At 41.0% G+C, this 26448-nt stretch overlaps 3 protein-coding genes across 3 annotated transcripts in view; all 3 read left to right on the forward strand.

Moving 5' to 3' along the window:
* The window catches only part of LOC115009182 (solute carrier family 45 member 3), a 28777-nt gene extending 17476 nt beyond the window's left edge, over positions 1-11301 (forward strand). Inside the window, exons 3-6 of the mRNA XM_029433003.1 lie at positions 3466-3656; positions 3757-4420; positions 7165-7430; positions 7519-11301. Of these exons, the coding sequence (XP_029288863.1) occupies positions 3466-3656; positions 3757-4420; positions 7165-7430; positions 7519-7935 (1538 nt within the window). The 3' untranslated portion in view covers positions 7936-11301. The remainder of the gene's footprint in view (positions 1-3465; positions 3657-3756; positions 4421-7164; positions 7431-7518) is intronic.
* A 602-nt stretch (positions 11302-11903) lies between these two features.
* Positions 11904-21811, forward strand: LOC115009184 (fibroblast growth factor 6-like). Its single transcript, XM_029433004.1, has 3 exons — positions 11904-13155; positions 13771-13874; positions 16541-21811. The coding sequence occupies exons 1-3, from the start codon at positions 12810-12812 to the stop codon at positions 16715-16717; spliced, it is 627 nt and encodes a 208-aa protein (XP_029288864.1). The 5' UTR covers positions 11904-12809; the 3' UTR covers positions 16718-21811.
* A 1405-nt stretch (positions 21812-23216) lies between these two features.
* Positions 23217-25298, forward strand: LOC115010252 (fibroblast growth factor 23-like). The gene is made up of 3 exons (XM_029434782.1): positions 23217-23687; positions 23990-24093; positions 24193-25298. The coding sequence occupies exons 1-3, from the start codon at positions 23474-23476 to the stop codon at positions 24613-24615; spliced, it is 741 nt and encodes a 246-aa protein (XP_029290642.1). The 5' UTR covers positions 23217-23473; the 3' UTR covers positions 24616-25298.
* The last annotated feature ends 1150 nt before the right edge of the window (positions 25299-26448 follow it).

A 26448-nucleotide genomic window follows, 5' to 3' on the forward strand; every position in this document is an offset into this window, starting at 1 on the left:
GAAAACTTCCATACAGAGCGGGGAAGTGAGATCTGATCACAAGTGGTCACTCGACACAAACAGACCGACACATAGTGTTGCTTGTTGCAATTCATGTTGCATTTCGCTAAATGCATCTTATTTGCTTTTCTATTAGTTGGATGACATAAATGAAACAAACTCATTTAGATTAGTTTTTATAGGGCAGATTCGTAAGTGTATTCACTGAATAGGCTATTGCTAATATTTACAGCTTAAGCTAATTCGCTTGATCCTTTTTCATTTTGTATGTACAGTACCAGTCAATGAGTCATTGAATGAGAATGTGTGTCCAAACTTTTGACAGGGAACTGTACATGGATACAGTAAAACATTACAGCTGCGCAGTGCACACTTCAAGTACACAAAAGTTAGTAATCTAATATGCTTAACATCTAATTAGCTCTACCCTGTATTCCAGCTTTCCTATGATTTTCTATGCCATTTTACGTATTGTCAAGAATTGAGTCTCAGTCTGGATCTAGAACTGGCAGAAACATTTGAGACAGGATGTGGACAGCCAAATACTGAAATTCAAAAGCCGTTTTCACTATTGCACTATTTAGAGGCATCGTAACCCTGTTGTTGACAACACCACTCCTTGGTAAAAACGTGAAGGATGTTAGAATGATGAGCCACCAAGTGCTGTAAGAGCGCAATTGATCCAACTGTCCGGTCCTTTTTTTGAGGATGAAGTTTGTGGTGGTTGTGTCATTTTGCACAGTACTTCAAGCTGTTCCTTTTTACATATGGAATATAAAATAAAAATGTTTACAATATAATGCAACACACTACAAACTACAGCCAATGACTGTACAGGTGAATCAGTGACCGTTTCAACACAAACAGAATATTGTAAGCCTCCACTCTAGGGTGGTTATTGCGTATTATCGTCAACTTTTTACATACAAGATACAACATGTTTGACACTTATCATTTTTTATAATGAAGCGCTCTATCCTATTTAGTGATGCTGGGAAGATCTGTAAAAAGTAGCTATTTTTGCTCTGTGGTACGTTGCATATCCGCTGCTGCACAAGGCCACAAATGTGCAGCTGATGACTGCTCCATTATGTCTGGCTAACGTATAATTCAGTTTGACTCTGGTTGTGTATTTGTGGCTTTATTTGTCTCAGACTCTTCAATCTAACAATAGTCTGTAAGAATGTACTTAAACTCTTCCTAACACAAACATCAAGACAGAAATGTTTGTTTTTTTGAGAAAGGTCCGTCATCTTGTTGCTCACAAATTAGTGACATGTGTGTCCATACACACGGTCAGCATCACCCATATGGAATATGTTTGCACAATGTAACTGAGTTCACTTGTACGCAATGTGAATAGTTGCATTATCCTTGCCCAAATAGCATTCACATGGTCTTCACTAAAGGCGTCTCTTTGATACATTGTCATGTGACTGTACAGATTATAAATACAATTCCACGAAACCAAAAGGCTCCGTTTGGATGACAGAAGTGACTATTCAAGTATAAAGAATTAAACAGTATACACTCCTACTCCTCCGTTTATGTAACAGCTGCTGGTGATATGAAGAAAAATGATTTCATTGTGGAGTTTCTCCTAAACAGCCTGCCCTGTAAGCCAATCTGGAGATGCACTCAACCTAATTCTCATCACCCTGTATTATAATGGAGGCCTGAGTGTTACTTGAATGAAGATAGATATTGTGTCTTCGGAGGGTTAAAGCTCATTTCCCCAAGCAGTAGTGTCAGGTTCTCAGATGGCTGCTTGCTACTTTGTCTAATAGACATTATTTGGCGACTTCATCCTCCAGTTGTTACTTTCTTTCTCTAGTTTCCTCACTGTTGTGCTTTTTAACACTAAGGTGTCCGTTACTCTGGTTATTTTAAGTGTGTGTGTGTGGGGCTTGCATCGTATTCAGAGGCTGGAAAGCGTGTGTGTGTGTGTGTGTGTGTGTGTGTGTTGTGAGACAGTTAGCCTTACAGCTGTAGATGGTGAGGAGTGTTATGATGGACCTCCACAGCTGCAGCAAGAAGATATGTGGTGGAGGGGCTGCCTGCCTGCCTGGCTGCAGTCCACTTGTCTGCCGGCCTGTCTCTTTGTCTGTGATTGTCTACCTGCTCGGTCTTTGTGCTTCTTGAAGTGTTTTGGAGTTCTCTTCAGACACCAGAAACACACATTGTCTGGGTTTCTTGTCAAACTGCACAAAGTGGTATGGTTGTGTATTCCAGTTATGCTTATTTGCTGTGGTGCTTCAAGAGCAGTGTTTTGATGAAAGTGTCCCAATTCTCTGTATTTCCTGTTTTACGAGCATTAGGTAAATTGATTTATGTAAGAATGAAGATTTTATTATCTTCTGAACCCGAATTACTAGACTAAAAAACAAGTTTTCCTACAACGGATCGTTTTATTTCTAATTTATGGGGTGTTTTTCTACACACAAAGTCAAAGTTGTGGCAAGCAATATTCTGCCATTTATTTAATAAGATCACACAAAATACTGGTTTTCACTAGCCCAAGTATACTTTTTTTTTTTTTTTTATGTAACTGGCAGCATTAAATCTTTTTGCATAACTTGTTATTGTTGAAGTTACTAAGAATTGAGAAATACTTTAAATATATATTAGCAAAAAGTGTTGTGTTTACATTATTGCAATCAGTTGATATGACTTTTTCCGAATATAATCTTAGACAAAAACAAATGTGGCACACTGCCTTTTTATAAGTGCTCGACAGACTGGAGTAGATTCTGAAAACTAGTCCCCCATGTACTGAATCCAGAATGGGTTTTAAATTGAATCGTGAGATACTGAAAGTTTCACACCCCGTGCACGAGGACAGACATGAATTCACAATATTGCTTGTTGATGAGAAACATTGTAAACACAATCGTGCTTGTCTTTAATGAATCAAAATGTATTCTCCGATATTGCTTGCGTGTCTCTATGCAAACCGTGTACCATGGTGTGTTCTAATTAGCCAGACCCGCCGATGTGTGGAGGATGAGCTGGGGGTGGGTTACCTCCAGGCAGCAGGCCATCTGTAGGAACCATCCCCAGCAGTCAGAGATGATGGCAGAGGGGCACATGCAGTTACCCTCCCACCCCCCCACCCCCCGGTAGGGCAGAAGCAAGGAGGATTTGACAGCACAGGCTGAAGGCAGGCTGAAAACAACCCACCAGTCAACCAGTCATAGAAGCTGTTGTAAGCCACAAAAGCTGAACAGAGATTTGATCCGGCACCTGTGTTTTCAGCGTGGGATATTGTGAAAATCTGCTAGGAGAGTATGAGTGGAAATGCATTGTGGGATTTAAGGATTTCATACCGATTTGACAAGTGTGACAGTGTTTCAGAAGGAAAATACCTTGTTCCTCTGATGCAGTCTGTGTCTCTGTCTTTGCCGTTTCTCTTCAACATATTATTCTATGCTGACTTCATGAGTAAATCCCTGGTTCTGTCCACAGGTATTGGTCCAGTTCTCGGCCTGCTGTTCATCCCTCTGATTGGCTCAGCCAGTGACCACTGCAACAGCAGTTATGGCAGACGACGGCCTTTCATCTGGCTGCTGTCTTTAGGAGTCCTTCTGGCACTTTTCATCATTCCCAACGCAGACGTACTGGCTTCACGCCTAGCCTGGGGTGGGCGCACCTTCCAGGTAGGATACCTGTTTATTGTTTGTGATTGTCATTTTGGTAAATTCTACCTACAAAGCACACAAGACGAGAAATTAACTTGTATTCTACCATTTGCTACAGGTGGGCTTCCTTATCTTTGGGGTGGGGCTCCTTGACTTTTGTGGACAAGTGTGCTTCACACCACTAGAGGCTCTTTTGTCGGACCTTTATCGGGACGAGGAGGACTGCAACCAAGCCTTTGCTATGTTCTCTTTCATGGTCAGCTTGGGAGGCTGTGTGGGCTATTTGCTACCAGCACTGGACTGGAGTCATAGCCTGCTCTCTGTTTACCTAGGAGGCCAGGCTGAGTGCCTCTTCTCCATCCTCATCCTCATCTTCATCACCAGTGTGCTCATCACCATGAAGGTGTCTGAGGAACCGTCGTGGGCCAGCAGCGGCTTAGCAGGGTCTGGATCTATACTGGAGTCCGGGGCCGGTGCGATAGAGGCTGGCCGGTGCGGCGTGCCACGCTCATGCTGCTACCTGCTGAAGTGCAAGCTGAGGCTGCTGAAGTCGGGACCCTTGCTGTGCCTGCTGAGAACATGCTGGTCCATGACCCCGGCCATCTACAGGAGCTACTGCCATGTCCCGCGGGTGATGAGGCAGCTGTGTGTGGCTCAGCTCTGCAGCTGGATGGCTGTCATGTCGTTTATGCTTTTCTACACAGACTTTGTGGGGGAAGGCCTGTACGAGGGCGTGCCCAGTGCATTACCAGGAAGTGAGTCCAAGCAAAGATACGATGAAGGTCAGATTGCCTCTTTATTCAGTACAATGTATTGTGTTAGCTTATTTATTTTGTCTAAACAATATATTTTAGCGTTAGTGTTTTGTGTCACACAATATACAGTACCAGTCAAAGGCTTGGACACACATTCTCATTCACATTGAAACTTTTGACTGGTACCTGTCTGGTGGACTGGTACCTTGTGTTAACACTGCATTAAGACATTAAAGCTCTCGTGGAAGGAAACATGAATGCTTATATTCCTAATTAGAACATGGGGTAGTGATTAATTTTAGCCTCTTGCCGATCGTAATGTGTATTACAACAACAAACACTTTGAAAGATGATCAACCTGTAAGGAATTTAGAAGCTTATTTTTCCACCTGTTCTTAAGTCATAAACACAGGAGAGAAAACAATTTAGCTCTGTCGTAAAACATGGATCAGCAGAATACTTTTTCTTTTCTTACTAGCCTCTCAAGGCTCGAGACAAAAATGACCGAACAGCGTAGTGTGAAAGAAACTTCCATTGCACTAGTGAGACTCGAGACATGTCCTACCTATGTACTCATGGCTTTACCTTCACCACATAAAGTGGCTTAGGGTCCATCCTGGCTGAGCTGTCTGCTCTGTACCAGCTGGGCAGGATGCACATTCCTCAGGCACAGGTGGAGCACCGAGACAGAGCCTGTGTTACTGCATGCCTATAAGCCTTCCTGCTGTCCTCATTTTGGCTCCTGTTAAAGTGTAGGACACATACAGCAAAGACCTACTTAAACATAGACTCTGACAAATCCTTTCATTAAGTATGATTAAGACTGTGTCAAGCCAATCCAATGAATTTCAGGTATTACTTCCCACCCCTCCGCTTTAGAATTGGTAAATGCAACATTTCCTCTTCCTGCTCTGTGAATTTGATTCACAAATCCTGCTATACAGTTTCATGGCTATAGTCTAAAGCTATGCAAATTGCTTAGCTGTATGATTATACCTAAATAAAACCTTTTAGGTAGACCTGACCAAATCAGTTGTCAGTGGTGTAAGAGGGAGACTTGTTTCTTTGGTAGATTTTACCAGAGAGTTTGAGAAAGAGCCGCAAAGTGGAAGAATGACGGTGAGGCAAACGGATGTGAGGCAGACCTTCTTGTACTTGTTGAGAAGTTGCAGATGTATTAACACCGTAGGCCATGTCCTGAGTTAAGTGTTTTCAGTCTTGTTTTTGTCTACCGTTCAGCCAGACTTCCTATCTAACACCATATGTTTCCCTTCTTCTGGCTTTTGCGTTAACTCTCATTACTTGATGTACATGTTCAGCTTCCCTTCTCATTTCTATCAATCCTTTCCTGCTACTGTCCACCTGTATTTTCATCCCCTAATCCCCGTCCTCAACCTTTCCTCTGTCACCATTCTCCCTCTTTTATTTGACATTTTCATCCCTCTATCCACATTCCTTTCTCCTCTCTCCCTACTTTGTTTACTTTTTACTTTCCCTCTCTCTGTCTCTCCTCCCTTCGCTTGCTGGACCACAAGGAATGTCACACTCACAAAGAATTAATGTCAAGGAATCGGCACACAAAGAACATTCAAGTCAGGTAGACGGGCACACAAGTCTTAGATCTGTCTGAGGCTGAGCTGCGTTTGTTCAATCTGAAACCCAGTGGATGTTATTAAACCACATCATTCAGCCTGCAGATGTTCCTCAAGGTAATCTGCTTTGTCCGTAGTTGCATCGACTTTTTCTTTTACGTCATTGTTCGAACAGTAACTGCTTTTCTTATTGTAATCATGTTCCTTCTGGGAAGGGTTGTAATGCAAAGTAGTTATCTGTGAAGCGTGTAGTAGGGAAGCAGCCATTCCCCATCCTGCAGTTGTTCCCCAGTGCACAGGTCCAGTAGCATTCTGGCTCGGTCCTATATCTCGGAGGGCTTGAATTTCGGTCCTCATTAGCTTCTGCAGTGTTTGTAAAGTGGGCTCGGCAGCTTTGCTTTCCAGGAGTAATACGATCCACATACTCCTGTCACATAAGTGATTCTCTGCTCTGCTGCTGAACTCCTGACCCACACTGTTCACTGAGAGATGGGAGACCAGGCTGATAGCAGGCAGAAATAAATAGCAGTCGAGACATGTCGTCACTCCATCCTTCATGGATTAGTACTGAAATGAAGAAGAAAGAAAAAACTTAAAGGGGTGAAATAACCGGTTATAAACAGGGAACATTATTGAAAATGGAACAATTTTCCCACAGCGAACACAATCCCATGGTTGACTAAAATGCATTAAAATGTGTGTCATTACTTAGGTTGTCCATTCTGTGATTCTGTCAAAAGATGGAAATCTAGTTTTTTAGTTTAAAGCAGAGTTCAAAGGGAGAATGCAAATGATTGTACTGTCCTGGAGAAGTAAACAAACATTTACTACATTTCTTTATAAGAACAAGTTGTACAGTCCTTAGAACATTGACCTTTCTGTGGTGGCGACAGTATCACATATTGGTTGTCTTAAGTGTCACATTGCTTTTATGGGTTGAGATTTTTATTATCAGATGCAAGATATGATGCATCACAAGAGTAAAACCTGTTGCTGATAAATGTTATTTTAGGCCGTAACTGACAGGTTTTAAATTCCTGAATAAATACATAATAGGACAGTGTTTTATAACGAGGCAGTCTTCGTTACAGCTGGGTGTCCTACAGAGGATGTCTCAGAGAAGCTAAGAGTTTTATGGGCTCGGCTGGTTGTAATAGAAGTTCCATATTTTTCTTCCAGGTATCCGTATGGGCAGTCTGGGCCTGTTTCTGCAGTGTGCTACCTCAACCTTCTTCTCCCTGATGATGAGTCGTTTGGTTCGCCATTTTGGCTCACGGTGGGTCTACATGAGCAGTATGGTGAGCTTCACAATCTCTGCCTTGGTCATTTGCCTGTCCAAAAGTGTGGTCTTGGTCACTGTAATGGCGTCCCTCACTGGCTATGCGTACGCCACACTGCAGACTCTGCCCTACACACTCACCTGCCACTACCACAAGGAGAAAGAAGTGAGTAAAGAACTCATAAATTATCCCCAATCAAAGTATTTCGATCTGTATTATTGATAAATTGACTCCTTTTCTTGTCTCATTTCAGATCTATATGCCAAAAAGAAAAACCAAAAGCGTGCATATAAATGGGATAACAACCCAGCAGGACTCTGTGTATTTGACTCCTGTGGAAGACGGGCACGCCTTGTTCAGCAAGGACAGTTATGAGTTCCACCAGAGTCCACACAGCCCGAACGGCTCATCACACAGCTCCGGTGCCACCGAACAGGAGGAGGCTGAGTCTGGGTTTGAGAAGCGTGGCGTGGGTTTGGACTTTGCCATCTTAGACGGCACCTTCCTCCTCTCTCAGGTTTTCCCCACCCTCTTCATAGGCATGATCGTTCAGTTTGCGCAGTCCGTCACTGCCTACATCGCCTGCTCTGTCATCTTCGGTGCCATCGCCATCTACTTGGGCAGTCGAATCATCTTTGACCAAAAGGACCTCCAAAAGCTGAGACTTTGATGCAAAACATGTGGGAGCGATGGAATCACAAATGATCAATCATTCAGGTTCTATAGCGGAACGCAACAATGCACTACGGTTTCCAGAAGGCCTTGTACCGTGTGTTTGCTTTTATAAAAGCTCAGCGTTTGAGAAGTGTGTGTGTGTGTGACAGGTTATGAGAGAAAGTGGACAGAAAATATTACAAGAGACGGGTTACCGTGTTATAGCAGGTATCTTTACCTGCCACCTGAAGGTCAACACCCACTGTGTGCTCAGGTCATGTGCGGTCCTCTCTGTGCAATTTGAATTCTTTCAAAATCTTTCTAAAAACGTTTTTGTTATGAAACCTTTTCTGTCCAACCGTCTTTTTCCTCAGGTACCACAAACAGATTTACTGTAGGACTCAATTTCAAAAACACTCACACATTTTAAAAGTACAGTACAGTTTTGGCTCACACGGACTGATCTGCAGCGTCACTAAGCCCGTCTGAAGACAAGTCCTTTTGAGACGGGTCTGTCTTTCTTCCCAACAGAAGAATGGACAGATGAATCCATTGTTTCTACTGGTTCAGAAAATAGAATTGCAAGTCAAGAAAAACACACTTAAAAGGGTACTCCAATAATTTAGTATTGCCCACATTTCCCATAATTCAACTCCCCGTTGTGGGACTAATAAAGGATTTCTGATTCTGATTCAGGGCTCCAGGCGATTTTTCTTTGAGATCGCTATGAATGGTCCTGCTGCAGTGGAGTTGGGGACGTTAACTGCACACTCTCACTGACTCGCTGGTTGCGTTATTGGCCACTGGAGCGTGACTGCTGGCTGCGTTTCTCCAAAAGTTGAGTCTGGAGTGATTGCAGCCTCGTTGATTAATAACATGCTGTGCCAAATAAAAGGGTGCGACCAACGGAGAAAGTCGGTCTGGATCCCTGCTGTATCATCTTTAATCAGACCTTGCTGAACTAAGTGCCATCATCTTTTAAACTCCATGTCCTCTTTCTGTAATGCAACTTTGCAAGTCAAGATAACCCCGATGACATCACTGTATTTTCTCAGACCTGACAAAGATCCTCCAGAGCCACAGAGGAAATTATAAAACCGTTTTACAGGCGGCATAGTACACTGACCTTTTATACGTAACATTCAGCTGTATTCCCCCTCCCCCCCCCTCATCTCTTAAAGAATGAACAGTTTGACTGTAAATATTTTGTAAACAAATTTACTGTATATCCCTATGGGAATTTTGTTATGCAGCCTGTTGAGGTTATCGACTGGTGGATTAAGAATTAAGCTGTTGACTGGAAATGTTGCATTAAATGTCTTCTGTCTAGATCAGTGGTTCCCAAACGGTGTGCCGTGGGATTTTGAAACGATTAGGCCTATTGCATTTAACTATACACAAGGTTTGTAATTTACTTCAGTGTTTCCGCACCGGAGCTCCGACAGCACCCCCCCCCCCCCCCCCCTATTTTTTGGGGATATTTGGGCAGTTAGGTGTTCCGTTTTTTTATTGGTTTAGTGGTCGTTGGTCTGAAAAGGTTTGAGAAACACTGTTATAGAGGGTATTTTGCCCGGATATGAATACAGGTGTGCCTTGAGATTTTGGCCTGGTCTTTGGTTTGCCTTGGCGACAGAAAGTTTGGGAACCACTGGTCCTAGATAATCAAAAATAATCTAGTCTAGTGGACTGCTCATCATCCTGTCCAACTATGCGTCTGATCAGGACAGTCGTCTCAGGTTAGTACATTGTTACATTGTACATTACAGTGTCCCATGCTGTCCTTATGACACTGACGCAACACTTTCCCTGCTGCCTAAACCTTCATGTTTCACTGTTTTCTCAAATGACAATCTAGGACATCCAGATGGGCTCGTTACATAATGCTGCATGTAAACATGTCTGATGGAAGCTCATTTCATAGCACCTATTCCTGAAAGACCAAAAAAGTAAAGCAGTGAATGGAAATATTTGGTTACTGAAAATGATGCGAGAGTAGGCACCGTTTATTGATGAGTTGGTGTGTGTGTGTGTGTGTGTGTGTGTGTGTGTGTGTGTGTGTGTGTGTGTGTGTGTGTGTGTGTGTGTGTGTGTGTGTGTGTGTGTGTGTGTGTGTGTGTGTGTGTGTGTGTGTGTGTGTGTGTGTGTGTGTGTGTGTGTGTGTGACATAGAGGACAGACGGTGAGAAAGCATGAATAATATTTAAGTGCGAGGCTAATGGAAAGTGATATGACTCGAGTGTGTGCAGTTTTTTCACACCAGATATAATAAACTCTTATGACTTTAGCTTGGCCCATCTGATGCTGTGTGTTACTATGTCTGGTGGCCTTCAGTTGAGCTTTTGAAATTGGTCGCTTGGTGTAGAACAACCTTTGCTTGTTTCCTAACCGGTAAGTGAGTTAATTTGAGCGTTTTGTAACCAGGTTGTTTGATCCTTCACCAGGGGGGAAGAATTGGGTTCAGCAGATCCAAATAGTCCTGAAGGATCTTGTTGCCTGAGGCGCGCTCAGCATGAGAGAAGTAAAAATGGCAGAGGATTTGTTTGTCATGTCGACACCACTGCAGAGCAGATCCCTCCTGCAGCTGAATTAACCGTTTCACCCCGATACACACGACAATATTTTCTAGCAGTTACTGAAGTGTCAGAGAAAGGTTGTTTTACAAGTGCCTGTACATTTTTCAAACGTTTTTTGTACATATGTATTTATTTATTATGCTTTTATTACAAAATAGCACGTATTTAACTATTGGCCTCTTTGGCATCTTTCAGAGGTGCAAGGGCGAAGGCTGTTTCTGTGAAAAAGATAAATTATTTGTATAGATGTGGTATAGAAGCATCATCAAATTATAATTTATTTTATCATTACACACTTAGCTTTGATAACATCAAAGAGCATATTGCAGATGAGAATACTGAAAGTCTAATTGTCCACATCAGCTGAAAACTATTCCTGTCACACAGCTGAGATGTTTTTTCTTTTTTTCTGGTGCAAATAAGAAACCATAATTGTATCTAATGCTTTATCTGGGTCTTTTGTAACCACTTGTTTCTTCTTATCTGTGATCTGTGTTCTTGTTAAATTTAACAGATGAACACTACAGATATATTTATAGGTGGAGTTTTCTTTCCCTATTGCTCTCAACCAAATGTTCTGTTTATTTTCAGATAAATAAAAGTGCCAACGGTCCAACTACATTAAGGCCAGAAGTCATCGTGTTTTGATGTGATTTATCAGGTTTTTTTAAATAACTGTTTTTGTCATCCTAAATGCATTCAGCCATAAGAATAAATTGTATTTCACTTTAATTATACAGAGTTCAGATTGTGTATTAATACGCAGTTACCAAATAGATTTTATACAAAATAAAAGAACTGCATTGTTAATGAGTTGTCCGTGATTCATTTTGTGAAAGGCTTTCTCCTACTCTGTATTAAAAACATTATTTTTGATTATTGGTCATTGCACACATTATATAGACTTAACATATGTATATGGGTCTAATAATTGTTTGAATTGTTTAATTTGAATTGTTTTAACTATTTGAATTCATTAATCTGAAGTGCATTTTGATCATAATTTAAATTTTTAGAGTTTTGTAGTCTAAATGTCCAAACATCTCTCTGCAGTTTGGTCTACAGACACTAAAGTCTCCACAGGACTGGTCCCAATGAACTTGGAAATGCTGCCATCCTTTGGAGATCTTGGGAAACTGTAGTGTGCAAGCGAGACTGCTGGTGCGCAAATGCACTGACCTCACTGACGCATGGGCATGCTGCTGGTGGCATTATCTATTACATGGAAAAGACGATAGGCTTTCATGTTGCAGGGAATGGCATGCTGACAATGTGTGCCATTTCATGACTGGCCTCTCCAGTTTGCTCCTCGTAGTTCTCACGAATGCACCATGGGAAATGCACAAGTTATGGTGGACTATAAAACATATGATACTTTATTAAAATGCCAGTCTGGGCCTCCGTTACCCAACCGCGCTGTAGAGCTGAAGGGGGAGTTGCTGTCTTGCTCAAGGACACGTCAGCAGGGCGGATGCTGACCGACACTGAGGTCTTGAACCCTGATTTTAGCGGCCGGGGCGCGTTGGCCACCCTGCTGGCTCGTTGGTCACGCTGATGACGTCCTTTTATGCCCAGAAAAACACAGATTTACTGGGGGAAGTTCTTGAACGGCGCAGCAGAAAAAGTGGGACCACAAGAGCCCTGTCATTGCTCTCCGGTGACAAGTAGGCCTGTTTTTACACCTTCCTTCTAAATAAGGAAGCGGCCTGACAGACATATGACCACCGACCCAATTTGGGAGCAGCCCGAGTGCCCCATCTCGGCCCACGGCCGCTGAACGCCACCAATAAGCGTTCTCCCCTTCCAGTCCAGCAGTGACAGTAGGCTATTCCCCCAACTCTCCACACACTTGGTATTTTTCCTGCTGTCAGCACCCGCTCTACCCTTGTATTGTCCCAGTGGTGAAGTCAGCATGATGTCATCTAGGGATGCGATAGCCTTGGCAATGTTGAAACAGGGTTTTTGGTGAGTGGTAGAGGATTTATTCCGAAGTCTTACCGAGAGGGGGGGAAGAGAGAGAGCAAGAGAGAGTGTGTGTGAGAGAGAGAGAGAGAGAAAGAGAGAGAGAGGCGCAGAGGAGCTGCAAAACATGGTAATCACCAGCACCAACCTCACCATCACCATCACCATCACCTCCAGCTCTGCCGCGCACTCTCCCGTCTCCTCTCCTCCTCTGAACCGGGGCTTGCGGTTCATGCCCAAAGCCCTGATCTGCGCTCCCAAAATAACCCTCAGCCAGCATGCCGAAGGAAGCAAAACAAGAAGAGCGGTATTTTTAGGGTCATTAATTTCGACCACGTGGCCCGAAGGTAAACCGGATGGCCGTTGCGCAAAGGCTCCTCGTCAGTATGTCCTGCGAGACCGGCACGCCGCACTGGACGCTGACCGCGGTGGTTCTCCTGGGCTTTCTGCTGGGGATCGTGTCAGCGTACCCTTTACCGAGCAGCAGGACAAATGCAACTTTACTGGAGAAAAGATGGGAGACCCTCTTCTCCCGCTCTGTACTGGGGATCTCCGGGGAGAAACCGGAGCTGAACTGGGAGAGTGACTATCTGCTGGGCATCAAAAGAGTGCGGAGGCTCTACTGCAACGTGGGCATCGGGTTTCACCTTCAGGTCCTCCCCGACGGCAGGATAAACGGTGTACATAATGAAAACCAGTACAGTGAGTTATACCTCCACCAATGTAATGCAATAGACATAAAAGAGAGGCAGAGTCAATAAGCATGGATATGTGATGAGCAGGCTACTCGATCCACTCTATTAATTTGCATGATCATATGTCATCCGACTCTGAGGGAGAATTAAATGTCTTCCACGGCAAATACAAATCTTATTAAAAATAAGTATCCATCAGTGTTGAGCACCCCCTTTCCTCCCCCTCCTCCCAAAGCTCAACCATGACATGAATGTATGGACGCTTTTAGACACAACTTATTTTTACGCAGCCCTGTGAGGGCGGTCTAGAGAGCAATAGCCGTGCACGTCAATGCAATTACTGCAATTATTGCAATAACCAGAATGCGCTTAATTGTCGCGCGCCTGGGTACAAATGTAAGATGGGGTGAAATATGCAGAACAAAGGCTCGGCATGCATGCGCAGCAATCTGCAAGGTTACACCCATAGACGCAGAGAGAGAGAGAGGGAGAGAGAGAGAGGGAGAGAGAGAGAGCACAATGCTATAGTCACCATGATAAAACACTAAATCAGTCAGGATGGTCGGTTGGTATTTTCTATTTTATTTTCACACTAATGTAATCATTCTTTGTCTTGCATCAGGTCTAATAGAGATCTCTACGGTGGACAGAGGAGTGGTGAGCCTACATGGGGTGAAGAGTGAATTGTTTGTCGCAATGAACAGCCGTGGAAGGTTATACGGAACGGTAGGTATGCACAGTATTTCATTTGTTGTCCAGCAATGTTGGTTATTGGGAGACTGAAAATAGGACGCACTTGCAGCTCTATCCGCATTTTTTTTTAATGATAATTTGGGATGCTGCCCTATCTGCCAGCAGGGGGGCTGATCATTATGTGTTGCGAAATCTCTATATTTTAATTTCATCAGGAATTTATAAAGCTATTTAAAGCAAGTGTGCTAGGGCCTGGTGGCCTATGGGTAACAAATGATGAGGTTAACAGATGCGTGTGTGTCTGTGTGCATGCGTGCGTGTGCGTGTGTGTGTGTTGGAGGAGGAGGAGGAGGGAAAACCCCCTGACGCAATAAAACCTGTCAGCAGAGCTGGAAATCGATTTTAACGGCAAAGCGTTTATTTTGAAGGGCAGTGCACATCACACACATCATGGGAGGCAAAGGCTCAATTCAGCCAGCAGCAGCATCTCCCACCTCCAACCTCCCAAAAAAATAAATCGGAAACAGGCATTTTAAATTTCTAGTTTTGGCCTATATCTAGAGAGAATTTAAACATATTTTTACAAATGTACGTTTGACTATCACATGGCATCGCCTTACGATTGTGTGCTATTCACACAAAATCAATGCTGCTACTGCTTGTGCATTTTTAATATGTCTTTGTTGCATCCTCAAAGAACAGAGACATTTACCAACAGTGATGGAGCTATGACAGATAACGGGTTTTGTACAAGGTGTAAGAGCACCAGTGATGATGTACTGTACGTATTTCTCAGAACTTTTACAGACCTGTCAGTTTTTTCTCTTCAGAAAATGATTGAGGTACACACAGCAACCTCTTAACTAGTGTGATCATTTTCAGAATTGCAATAATAAAAATAAAATGCATTGTCCCACAAATTCCTGGTATGCTTTGACAATGTTTTTTTTAAATCAGTGTGTGAGTTTAAGTTGCTCGAGGCTTTCATTTGATCCTGCCGCTGAATGTGTTCAATGTGTTCAATGTGTTGAATGTGTTGAACATGTGAATTGCTGCTGGCTGTTTACACCATATCTGTAAATCTTATTTAATATCTTTTTACTCTACTCAATGCCCTGTATTGCATTCAAACACAGATCTTTTATAACAACCAGGTTTTTTGATGTTTTAAATACATCTTGATGTTTTTATGTTTTGTTGCATTAAGATATGCTTGTAGATTTCCTGGAGCTACTCGAAGACATAGTTTGTTTGCTTCTGGAGCAATGACCGCTATTAATATCAGACTGTTCCTGTCGGTGGGGGAGGAAACATTGTGTTTAGCAGAGCCCTGCTGACACATGGCCGCTGCTTTGCTTACTGTGGCCAACATATTTGACAGACACAATGTGACTCGGTTATCTGGTCATGAGTGATGAAGCGTTAGCTTGTGAGGAGGCTGAGGATCTGATAAGAGATTGAATTAGGCCACATGGCCTCTGATGGAGTGTTTGCTTTGCTCCTGCACACTACACGTAATGCACTGTCAGCACTGTAGCAGAAAATACTTTATGCTTTTGTTCGCAGTGGCAGATACGTGTATTTAGATGTTACATCGACAGGCCTTATGACGGAAATATTGATCAGGGTTGACCTAAAATCTGTCGGTTGCTGTTTATTTTAGAATTTATATAAGAGTTTACAGTGATTACTTAATTATATTCTTTTCAAGATTTAGTGTTTTAATTTTAATGGAATAATTTGACATTTTGGGAAAATAGGTTTATTTGCTTTCTTGCCGAGTCAGAAGATTGAAATCCACACCCACATCTGTCGGTTTGATATGAAACTGTGGAAACAATTAGCTTAGCTTAGCATAAAGACTGGAGTCAGGGGACTGTCTCTCTCTCTCTGGATCAGCAAAGGTTAAGAAATCTGGATCTACCAGCACCTTTAAAGCTCACACGTTGTATCTCGTTTGTTTATACTTTACAAAAACCCAAGTGAAAAAACGTCACGTTGTGGTCTTATGTGGTCTTATTTGCCAGACATCGGATTAAACAAACATATAACTGGTTAGTTGGTGAGCTTTAGAGGTGCCGGCAGGCAGATTTAGTTTTCTTTGAACTCAGCCAGACTAGGTGTTAGTCCTTGTTTCCAGTCTTGATGCTAAGCTAAGCTGATTGTCTCCTGGTTGTAGCTTCATATTTACCGTACAAACAGGAGAGTGCTGTCAATCTTCTCTACTAAGGCAATAAAGTGAACATTTCTCAAAACGTGAAACTAACCCTTTAAGTTCAACAGTTCAAGTTGACTTATGTTTAGTTTTTTCTGAAATTAGACCATTACTGAAATGAATAATAATAATAATAACACATTAGATTTGTATAGCGCTTTTCTAGAAACTCAAAGACGCTTGAAGTTTTAAATATCAGCAGATTTAATGGATGATTGGGCTCACTGTGTATCGTTAAATTAATACATGTTATTAAAGGAGCAAACTCAATACACCCTAATATTTAAGAGTGCTTGGAGAAACAAATATAACTCTACATTGTCAAAATGTTACTTTGTGTAATCTAAATTTAGCTTTATATCGTTGTGCTTTACACAGAATCTTTTTAAAGAGCGTTTTACTGTTCTGACATCATAGCTTCAAACTGTCTATTTCTTGAGCAGTTCATTAAAATGCACGCTGTCTGTCTCTTTGTCCTCTCCAGACAGTCTTCCATGACGAGTGCAAGTTCAAGGAGAGCATGCTCGCAAACAACTACAACGCCTACGAGTCTCTGGTCTACAGAGGCTCCTACATAGCACTCAGCAAACATGGCCGCGTGAAGAGGGGCAACAAGGCCACCACTGCCATGACTGTAACGCACTTCCTACCCCGAATATGATGAGCAAAAACTGGCAATAACAAACTTATTTGCACATGTGGATTATTTCCCAGGTAACATAAATACCGTATACGTACGTACAAACACAAAAGACAACGAGGACTGTAAAAGAAAGAAATACCACTATATCTGATAGTATTTATTCAAACTTTATATGTATATTTGGGTAGCTTCCTTGGTATAAGTTATGGAAATGCCATTCTTTGCTGCTTTTATGATTTTCATCATTTTGTGATTATGAAGGGGATGGAGAGGCGTCATTTATCCCCTCGGTTTATATGGGTGCTTGCTGGAATTGGTTTGAGTCCTTGGAAATGAAATGAATACGTTATTACCTCAAAGCACCATATCCTGAGAAGAAGAGCAAGAAGAAAAAGAAAAATGTGTGCATGAAATTTCTACAGAGAAGAATGCCTGTTTACTGAAAATGTTTTCGTTGCCATCGATCAAGGACTTGAACACTTCCCTCTACGTTCGATTGTCTCTGTCCCTGTCAGGGCAACTGCAGCACTTGCAAATATGGCGGTGGTTTTTCTTGCTTCGTCATGAGGTGGCGGTGCCTTGAATTCCTACTTGCAGCCCCCTTACCCTTGCATGCGAGAAACGTGGTGCTCAAGTCAGAAATAGGAATGAAGCGCAAGTCATCTCTCCCTCAGACACCACCGGGAGGCTTTAGCCCAATTCCTGGAGGGCCAGAGGTTCCTCCACGTTATTTTCTTTCCATAATTAGATAAATTAAGTAATTGAGACTCTATGCTGCACAGGACCCAGTGGAGCCTCTTGTTAATATGGAAAGCTAGATTTAGAGTCAGCACCCCCCCCCCCCCCCCCCCATCATGTCCAAGGGAGCTTTGACAATCCCGGGTTTTACTTTCACAAATTTTGTAGCCGGATCATCAGGCCAGATTGAGTGTGTGAGTGTGTGGTATATATGTGGGCATGCATTTATTTGAAGTATGTGTTGCTCAGTTTGAGAGCCGCTACATTTTTTACGCTTTTCTTTTCTCATTGTGGGAGGTCGAGGGTAACAGAATATCATAGATCTGACACAATGAAGCAAAATGTCCTCCATTTCTGTCTGCTGTATATTTCCAGTTCAAATTGAGTTGGTGAAATCTGTTGCGTCTGGTCCGGTACTTGGTCATTTGCTTATTTGCTTTTTTTGTTGTTGACAATGTTGACTTTATAGCAAAAGTGACGATGGAAGCTGTTTGACTTTTACACTGGTTTGATAATATTTGGCACTTAAAGTAACGTGCTTATGCAGAAACGAGTGAAGTTACAGTGAATGTCATTGAGTTGTCAATTCGCTTTAAATATGATGGTCTGCTGCATTCATTTGCAGTGCAGTGTAGTGTAGATACGTTTGGTTGAGAGAGAACTGGAACTGCCTAGTTAATGATCCTGGGATATGTGAACAATACTTCAGGTAACTCTGACTTTTCCAAGATGTTTATTGTGCTTATTGATCCCAGATTTAAAGCTACTTCTGTATTATACAGATTGATCGCTGAGTTGAGTACAGACGCCCTGAGAGGCAAGTGAGAAAAACAATTCTGGTTAAACTTTTTCCAAGTCTGTTTTAAATTGTTTTCTTTCCTCTGAAAAAAATGGTTTGCCAGGATAATCCGTTGGGAGTTGAATTCATTTTCTTAGTGTTTGTGGTTGAAATACTCATAATAACTATATTGATAAAATTAGAATAGATTTATAGCCAAAAGAAACACATGACAGTAATCTTACATACCTTGTTTACACACAATGTATGTACAATGTAGAGTGCATGGAGAAATAAAAGCTCACCTGTAAGAAAACCCTTAGTTAAACCATGGTGTTGCCGTGCATTTCAGCCTCTAGTGGCCGAAATTGATATTACAACAACAACCATGAAAACGTTTTTGCCAAAACCTTTATATTCACAAGGAAAAAGTATTTTTTCCACCTGTTTTTAAAAAAACAAAATATTTGAAGGAACATAAAAAGATTATCCTTGCAAACATTTTAAAATCCGTTTATAAGTCATAAACACAGGATAGAATTTTTTTTATATCAGATACATTTTTTCTCATTTGTGTCTCAGGGCTTCCGTAGTTACAATATGTGACTCTTGTGAAAAAATAAATAACCCTGTTGCAAAAAGCAGTGAACATGTTTTTTTTTTTTAATTAGCGATGTTCATTCGGGCTTTGTGAATGCAGCGTACCATACTTGAATTCAACAACTGCTAGCTCTCCTCTTTCAGATATTGTAGTTTTCCATTGTGCAAACGAGGGTGGAGAGGACAAAGAGCAAGCAAAGTTGAAGAAAGCAACAAGGACTTATATGGGTCTCTGTATGTGGCACTTGGTGTTTGTTTAACTTGGCGAGGATGTGAATAATGCGGGGTAAAATACCTGAGCATTAGACTTGTGGGGCCCTCCTCACTTGATGCCAGACTGGACGGTCAGTGCAGGGGATTCTTGTCCCCTTCATTTGAGCCATTTTTGTACCAAGGTCGAAGATATGGGCTTTCTGTCCTTTGTGTAACTGATGTAGGCGTGTTTTCTGGTCCATCTCAACGACCTTTGTTGTTTTACGGAGCTCTGCACCTGTTGCGATGAAGATATGAATGATTCTGCACTTTTCTCGTACTCCTGAGCAGAGGCTATTTAATGTCAAATGAGCCGTGATTGAGCGCAACTTTTTAAAGGATTTTAAATTAAGTTGTTATACTTTGGTACTTGACCTGCAATATTCTGTAAGTAGCAAACCACCAGTCAAGGCCAGTGAAATATGTTTAAAGGAACGTAGCAAGGCTGTTATAGATATATGTTATCATATTTTACCTCGTGCCCTTTCTAACATTACTGTAACGCCCTGACAAAATGTCTGTGAGCAGTGGTTCACGTGCCCTTTAAGCTCCAGCTTAGGTCTAGTAGCACAGGCGAATGTGCGGTATCTGGTCAGAACGAGTGTGTTTGTAGGCATGTGTGCGTGTGTGCATACTGAACACGTTCCTACCATGTTCTGTTTCTGCCAAAGTGACAGTAGAGATGGTATCAGATCAATTTACCTTGAGTCAGGAATAACAGGCCATTGTCTGACTGTGCAGACTGAGTACTGTACTCTCCTCACAGGAGAGGATAAGGGCGAGAGGGGTGGAAAAAAGTCAACGTGGAGGCCACTGACGGATGTCTGTCAAAAGAAGCACTGACTGTGGTTTGAGCTGGTAGTTATGTAGCAATAGGCCACTTAATAAGAATCAAATGCTTCCAGGAAAGGGACACTTGGGTTAAACAGGTTGTCTGATGGACTGAATACTGTGATCCAAGAGAGCAACTTGACACTCCCAGGATGTCGCGTTTAATGTTTTTGAATATTGACACCATTGATAATTATGTTTTGGGGGATTTTGCCTCGAGCATTTTATTCTATTTCTATTCTATTCTATTTATTTTTGTGGCAGTAAGAATTTGGTTGGAGAAGTATTTTGGCTAATTTGTCAAAATATGTAAATGGTGCATTTTTTTAAAATGTTCTTTTATGGAGTGCTATTTACTGAGCAGGGGTAGATGATGTTTCTATGGAGTCCAGGAGAGGCAAGTGGGAAAACAAGTTTGATTTGATTTGAAGTTTATTTTCTCTCCTGTGTGTATGACTTGGTGAAAAATAACAGGTGAAAAAAAGGTTTGCAAGGACTTTTCTTCCATCTATCAAACAGGTGCGGAAAAAATGAGTTTGTTGTGATAATTATTTCTTCCACAAGAAGCCAAAGTGCACCACTACCCCATGTTCTTAATAGGACTAAAACTATTATTCCAGGAGACTTTTAATTACTCCATAAACTCTAAACACAAGGTACATGTTTTATGTGTGTTACAATACTGTCTTTCTTTTGTCTAGAAATTCATTTTAATTGGCGCTTATCTGCCGATTTAAAGTCACCTAGAAGAAAAAATGATAGAACATGGGGTAATGGTGCACTTTAGCCTCTTGCTCCCGAAATGAATATTACAACTGCAAACATTAAGATAAATGATCCTGATAGAGATAGATTCACCTGGCAAAAGGTTTCCCCCACCTGATTTACAGATAAACAAAAACAAACTACTAAGGAACTTATATAATATATATAGAAGATTATCCTGGCAAAACCCTTTTAAAAAAAGTGGATCACCAGAACTTGTTCTCACTTGCCTCTCAGGGCTTCCGTAGTTTCCCTTGTTACTCTTTCATCAGAACAAGCTGACATGATCAAAAGTGCTTGTTTTTTGTGTGTTTATTACTGTATGTCATTTCTGATTTATTATGGTATTTTTCAGAGGACACTGTCAGCACAACATGCAATGAGTTAAATGGGAATTGCAAAGTTACAATGACTGCTCAAGTAGCGAAGGACACCTGATAAGTTGTTTACACCAAAAGCAACTCAGCTTGATGTCATATTTTCAAAGCTTGAGAAACATTACTCTGTTACAAGTCCTACGAATTTTGCATGATATTGTTTCGAGGCAGAAAAGGTTGTATGATACAGCAGTAACTAAGAGAAGGTAGTTAATGGTATTTCACTTTTAACATTAACCCTTACTTCCTTAATTCCACATTATGCATATAGTTCTGAATGCACGAGGTATGTGTTCCACCTTTGATTAAGGATCCAGTGTCTGGATTTGGCCATTGTGCTTATCATGCCTGTTCAGCTGGTTTTAAAATGTGTTGGTTCACAGGGAACTGGAGGTCTGTGGGAGGATCTGGGATCAGATATATATATATATATATATGTGTGTGTGTGTGTGCGTGTGTGTGCGTGTGTCCCTGTGTACCGGCAGCCTTTGTGTTTCTCTGTTTTCTATTCCTGCACTGAGGGTTGAGTGCTTCCTCTGAGTCCCCCTCCTCTTTTTTAACATATACCTCACCTTCTGCCTTAGTTCCGATTATTGAAATGATTGTAAATTAGTTTGAAACAACAGACTTCTCCAATCATTTGTTTCTGAAAAAAATATGATGATGAGTAAGTAAAATACTATATTACAAATGGTTTTCCTTTTATTTTTGTACGTATGTGCTGTGCACAGCAGTAAACTGTATTCCTGAGATGATAATAAAAGACGTTTTGTAAAAGCTGTTTTGTGATTGAATGCTTTGAAGTTGCGTGTTTGCTTCGTCACGCTTCTTGACCCTTGAACACAGATTATTATAGAAACTGTGGAAGAAACTGTGGGTGCCAGTGAAACGTTTAACCTCACACCAAACTCACGTTCAAGCAATTACCATGAGTCAGTATGTGGCGCCCTCTTCTGGTGAACAATCAGAATCCAGTTTATTGCAAAGTAGGTTTTCACATACATCGAATTTGCTTTGGTGTATTATTGCATAGACACACAAAAAACAATAAAAATATTATTGAAAAATTAGGAAATATTTTAAATGTGACTGTTTAAAAAAAAAAAAAAAATCAACGAGAGAAATCTTGTCACTGCCCTCATGAGTCATGCCACTGTTCATCAATATGTACACAGGTATATATATGTATGTATATATATATATATATATATATATATATATATATATATATATATGTATATGTATATATATATATATATATATATATGTATGTATATATGTATGTATATATATATATATATATGTATATGTATATATATGTATATGTATATATATGTATATGTATATATATGTATATGTATATATATATATATATGTATGTATATATATATATATATGTATATATATATATATATATATATATATATATATATATATATATATGTATATGTGTATTGTAACTAAAGCCAACTCTTCACAAGTTGCCTGCAGAAAAAAACTTCCCATCTCTAAAATGTCAACATTGAGGATATAAATGCTTTCTTAAGTTTGAACAAAACTGAACTGAAGGTTAAAGCTTTTGTCATTTTTCTTATGATGTAAAAATATAAAAACCACCATAAATGGGTCTACAAAGCTTTCAAAAATGTACTCTTCTGACAGGAAGTGAGACACATGGGAAGTGTGTAGTTAATTATAAGAAAGGTATGAGTCATTCTCATTGGATGACCAATTGTGACACAACTCAAAGAAATCATCAGTAAGCATCGCTCTGCTGTAAAAGCATAATGTACTGATTTGGCCTGTGGTCATTATGCGGCTTGAGAACATGTTGTTCTTTACAATACAGGTTTTGTGCCAGACTCTACTTTACTTATTATGTTACTCTCACCACAAGAGATACTGTTGAGAATTTTCCAAGTCTGATTTAAACAAACCTCAATCAATAAATTCAAACAATAAAGATCATTATTATTAGTTTGGGAGTCTTGTCATCCTTGTCTTCCTTTCCTCATCACAGACACAGATGAGTAAAGTTGAGTCACCGTCTCCACCATCCTTTCACATCTTCTGCTGTCTCTTCATCCTCTCTGCTCTGCCTCTGGAGATACAAGTTGAATCTTTATGTTAGATTTCTTAGATTTGAACAAAGAGTAAATTACGCTTCCATCTATGGGAGAAAGTTCCTACAGAGGTGTTTCCATATAAAGTAATAAACATATGCTCACAAATAAAAGGGTTGTTTAACAGTTAGAGCCTGCAGGAATTCCACTAGGCAACCCTTTACCGACTTTGTGTCATTTTGGTAAATGAGTTAGTCAGTTCATCGACCCTCTGTTTAAATAGACCTGTTGGACTTTCTCCTCCTGCAGTAGCTGCCCACACACCAACCTGAACACTTGTGCTGTAGAGAGTACAGCGTTCCCATTGATAATGCAACCGGCTTTCTTCTCACTCATCCTGATTGCCGTACATGTGTCTGTACCGGTGGATTGCACACCGAGGCTCCGGGACCCAGAGCAGCTTTTACAACGTCAGCAGAGCAGCTACAACAGAGGAACACATGCGGATACAGCCGCTGGTGCGGGACGTTTCTACATGGAGATGAGTGGATCAATGAGAAAAGGCAGTCACAGACACTTTCTGGGTAAGCCTGCCTATATCCATAAAATACATAACTTGTTTCATAACAGATCATTTCAGTCACATTAGAAAATAAATGGCGTTTGAACACTAAATGCAACAATTTATTTTCCCATCTTTCATTTCTCAGAGGGCAATAGCATGTTACACATATATGTCCGAAATGTGAAAAATAAAAACACAAAGGGCAATTTTATTTATGGATGATAAGAGAATTACATTCATGTATGTTGTAATTTAGATACAATATGCATATTTTGCAAGTCATCTATAAAAACAAACAGGATTTTTGTTTCTTTTTTTCAGTTATTTTGCCAGTAAGAACAGATACAAGTGACTTTGTGTCAATATTTGATTTGAGAAGAAAGCAGTTCCTCTGTATGGACTCAAAAGGAGAGCTGTTCAACTCTGTGAGTATTTTAAATGCACTTCATTTAATACAGACAGGAAATGACTGCAGGGAAAACAGTAACATTAAACATTTTGTATGCTTTTGCTCTACCAAACAGAGGCACAAGGAAAGAGAAGACTGTCTCTTCCAGCGCATTTGGTTAGATTTGGCGAACCAACGTGATGTGTTTTACTCTACAAGTGGGGGCCGGCTGCTCAAACTGCAGGGAGCTGAGCTGCGAGTTGCTCACCAGGAGCCTCCTGAACCGTCCTCAGCCCTGGTGGAGAGCTTCCTGGGTCCCCTGGTAAAGAGACAGAGGAGGAGTGAGGAGGTGAACCCCTCTGATCCATTAAGATCACAGCCCTCACATCCTGCCATGGATCACAAGGATGCAGATCACGGGCAGCCGGAACAGGACCAGGCCGGCGCCGTGTCCAAACAGACCATCACCTCCTGTGATGACCCTCTGCGGGTCTTACAGCCCAACGGGCCCGTCAGTCCTGTCAAGACTAATATCGCAGACCGAGCAGAACAAGACTAAGATACTGAACTTGGGTTTAATGAGTGAAACGTGTCTGCAAATCTTAATGTTTGTTCTGAAAACTCACTTTATGTTTGGCTGCATAGTGGGAGTAGATACTTATTGTCCTGCAGAATCAGTCAAAGCCACAGAACGACTTACAAAGGGCGGAGGGAGGTTTCTTAAACATGAAAGCATTAAATATAATTTTTGTGTTCTTATGGTACTTTTACGCTTGGTAATGTACTCATTAGCGTGTTACATCACAGCAGCTTGTGCACATCTTCATCTCCTGTTTGAACAGCAGATGGAGGATAAGTTTGGCAACATTCTACGTAACCATCAGCGAGTTTGGTCCAGCGCTGACCTCTTCTGTCAGTTACAGTTTAAACCTTGGGTCAGATGTGGCAATGTTTGTTTTGCATATGTAAAAAAAATTGTAATCTGTAAGTAATTATGAATATTTATACATACACGTGTCACACAATAAAGCTTCATAACTGGAGTTGAACTGAACAGAAATAGACCAGTGCATACTAAATAAATAATTTAACTGCCGCTCCCAGCCATAATACATAAACAGGAAGAAATGATGCCAGGTGCCGGACACCAATAGTCACAGTGATGAAAAGGTATTTATTTATTGAAATGACTTCATTCTTTATCCTACTGTTTTATTATTTATATATTTCATGTTTTTCTTTTCTGATGTGGAAAAATAAATGGTAACTATTCTGTGGATTGTCTGTCTGATTCGTCCATCGTCTATACAACGACTTTCTTCAGTCTTTGTTTCCACGATCATACATCAGCAGATCACAGATACAAGTCACTTCATTTCTAGCTCATTGTTGCCTGAAGGAAAAAGAGGGACTGGGAAAGAATGTGGGTCTTGTGTCCTTTCCTCTTCTCGGAGGTTCACATTTTCATTGAGGTTCATTAAAACAAAAAGACAGTAAGTGCCTTATCAACGTTTGCTGTTGGTTATGTAGATTACTACTACGATTTACTTGAACATTTAAAATATTCCAGGCCATAAAAAAACCAACTAGAACAGGGGTGGGGAACCTTTTTCCTATCAAGGGACATTTTTCTTTTTTACAACATCCTTTGAGGGCCATATTAATTATTGCACTCATAACTTCTGCAAAATATTTTTAAGACACAGCCCATTCATTTCACTTTTCTTTTATGCTGTGTAAAAAAGCAACTTTGTTTTTATCAGAAATCAGCAATCCTTTATTAGTCCCACAACGGGGAAATGTATCTTGTCACAGCAAAATAACATATGAAGTAAAAAGGCAGTACACAATAATTAAATAGAATAAAAATATAAGTACCAAGTGGTTGATAGAAAATAAAGTGAATATTGCACAGCAGTGGTGGAACAGTCTGTTCTTGGTGTGGTGGTCTACTGATCTATCTTTCTCGTCCTTTCAGCTCGTGCAGTTCGGCATGTTTCGTGCAGTAATGACGCTCGAGATTATTTTTCATCACCGCAAGTGCGTCCGCACAAACTAGGCACACTGGCCTTTTACTTCCACAAAGAAATAATCGTTCGTCCATTTCTCCTGGGAAGTGCGACATTCCGCGTCCAGCTTTCTCTGTTTTACACTCGCCATTCTGCATTCACTGATGTTAATGACTGTCTCGTTTAAAATTGAAGTGTTTTGACATGATGTGACCACGTGATGACATGTTCCGCTCGTGTTGTGTTTAGGGACCCTGACCTTGGCCAGGAAAAACAGTCAGTCGGCCGTTTAAAATAGTCAGCCGTTTAAAATATTGCCATCTAGTTTTTTTTGCGTGCGTTTTACGAATTACCTCGAGGGCCGGATCAAATGGTCTCGCGGG

Source organism: Cottoperca gobio, chromosome 6 (genome assembly GCF_900634415.1).
Source record: "Cottoperca gobio chromosome 6, fCotGob3.1, whole genome shotgun sequence".
Lineage (NCBI taxonomy): Eukaryota > Metazoa > Chordata > Actinopteri > Perciformes > Bovichtidae > Cottoperca > Cottoperca gobio.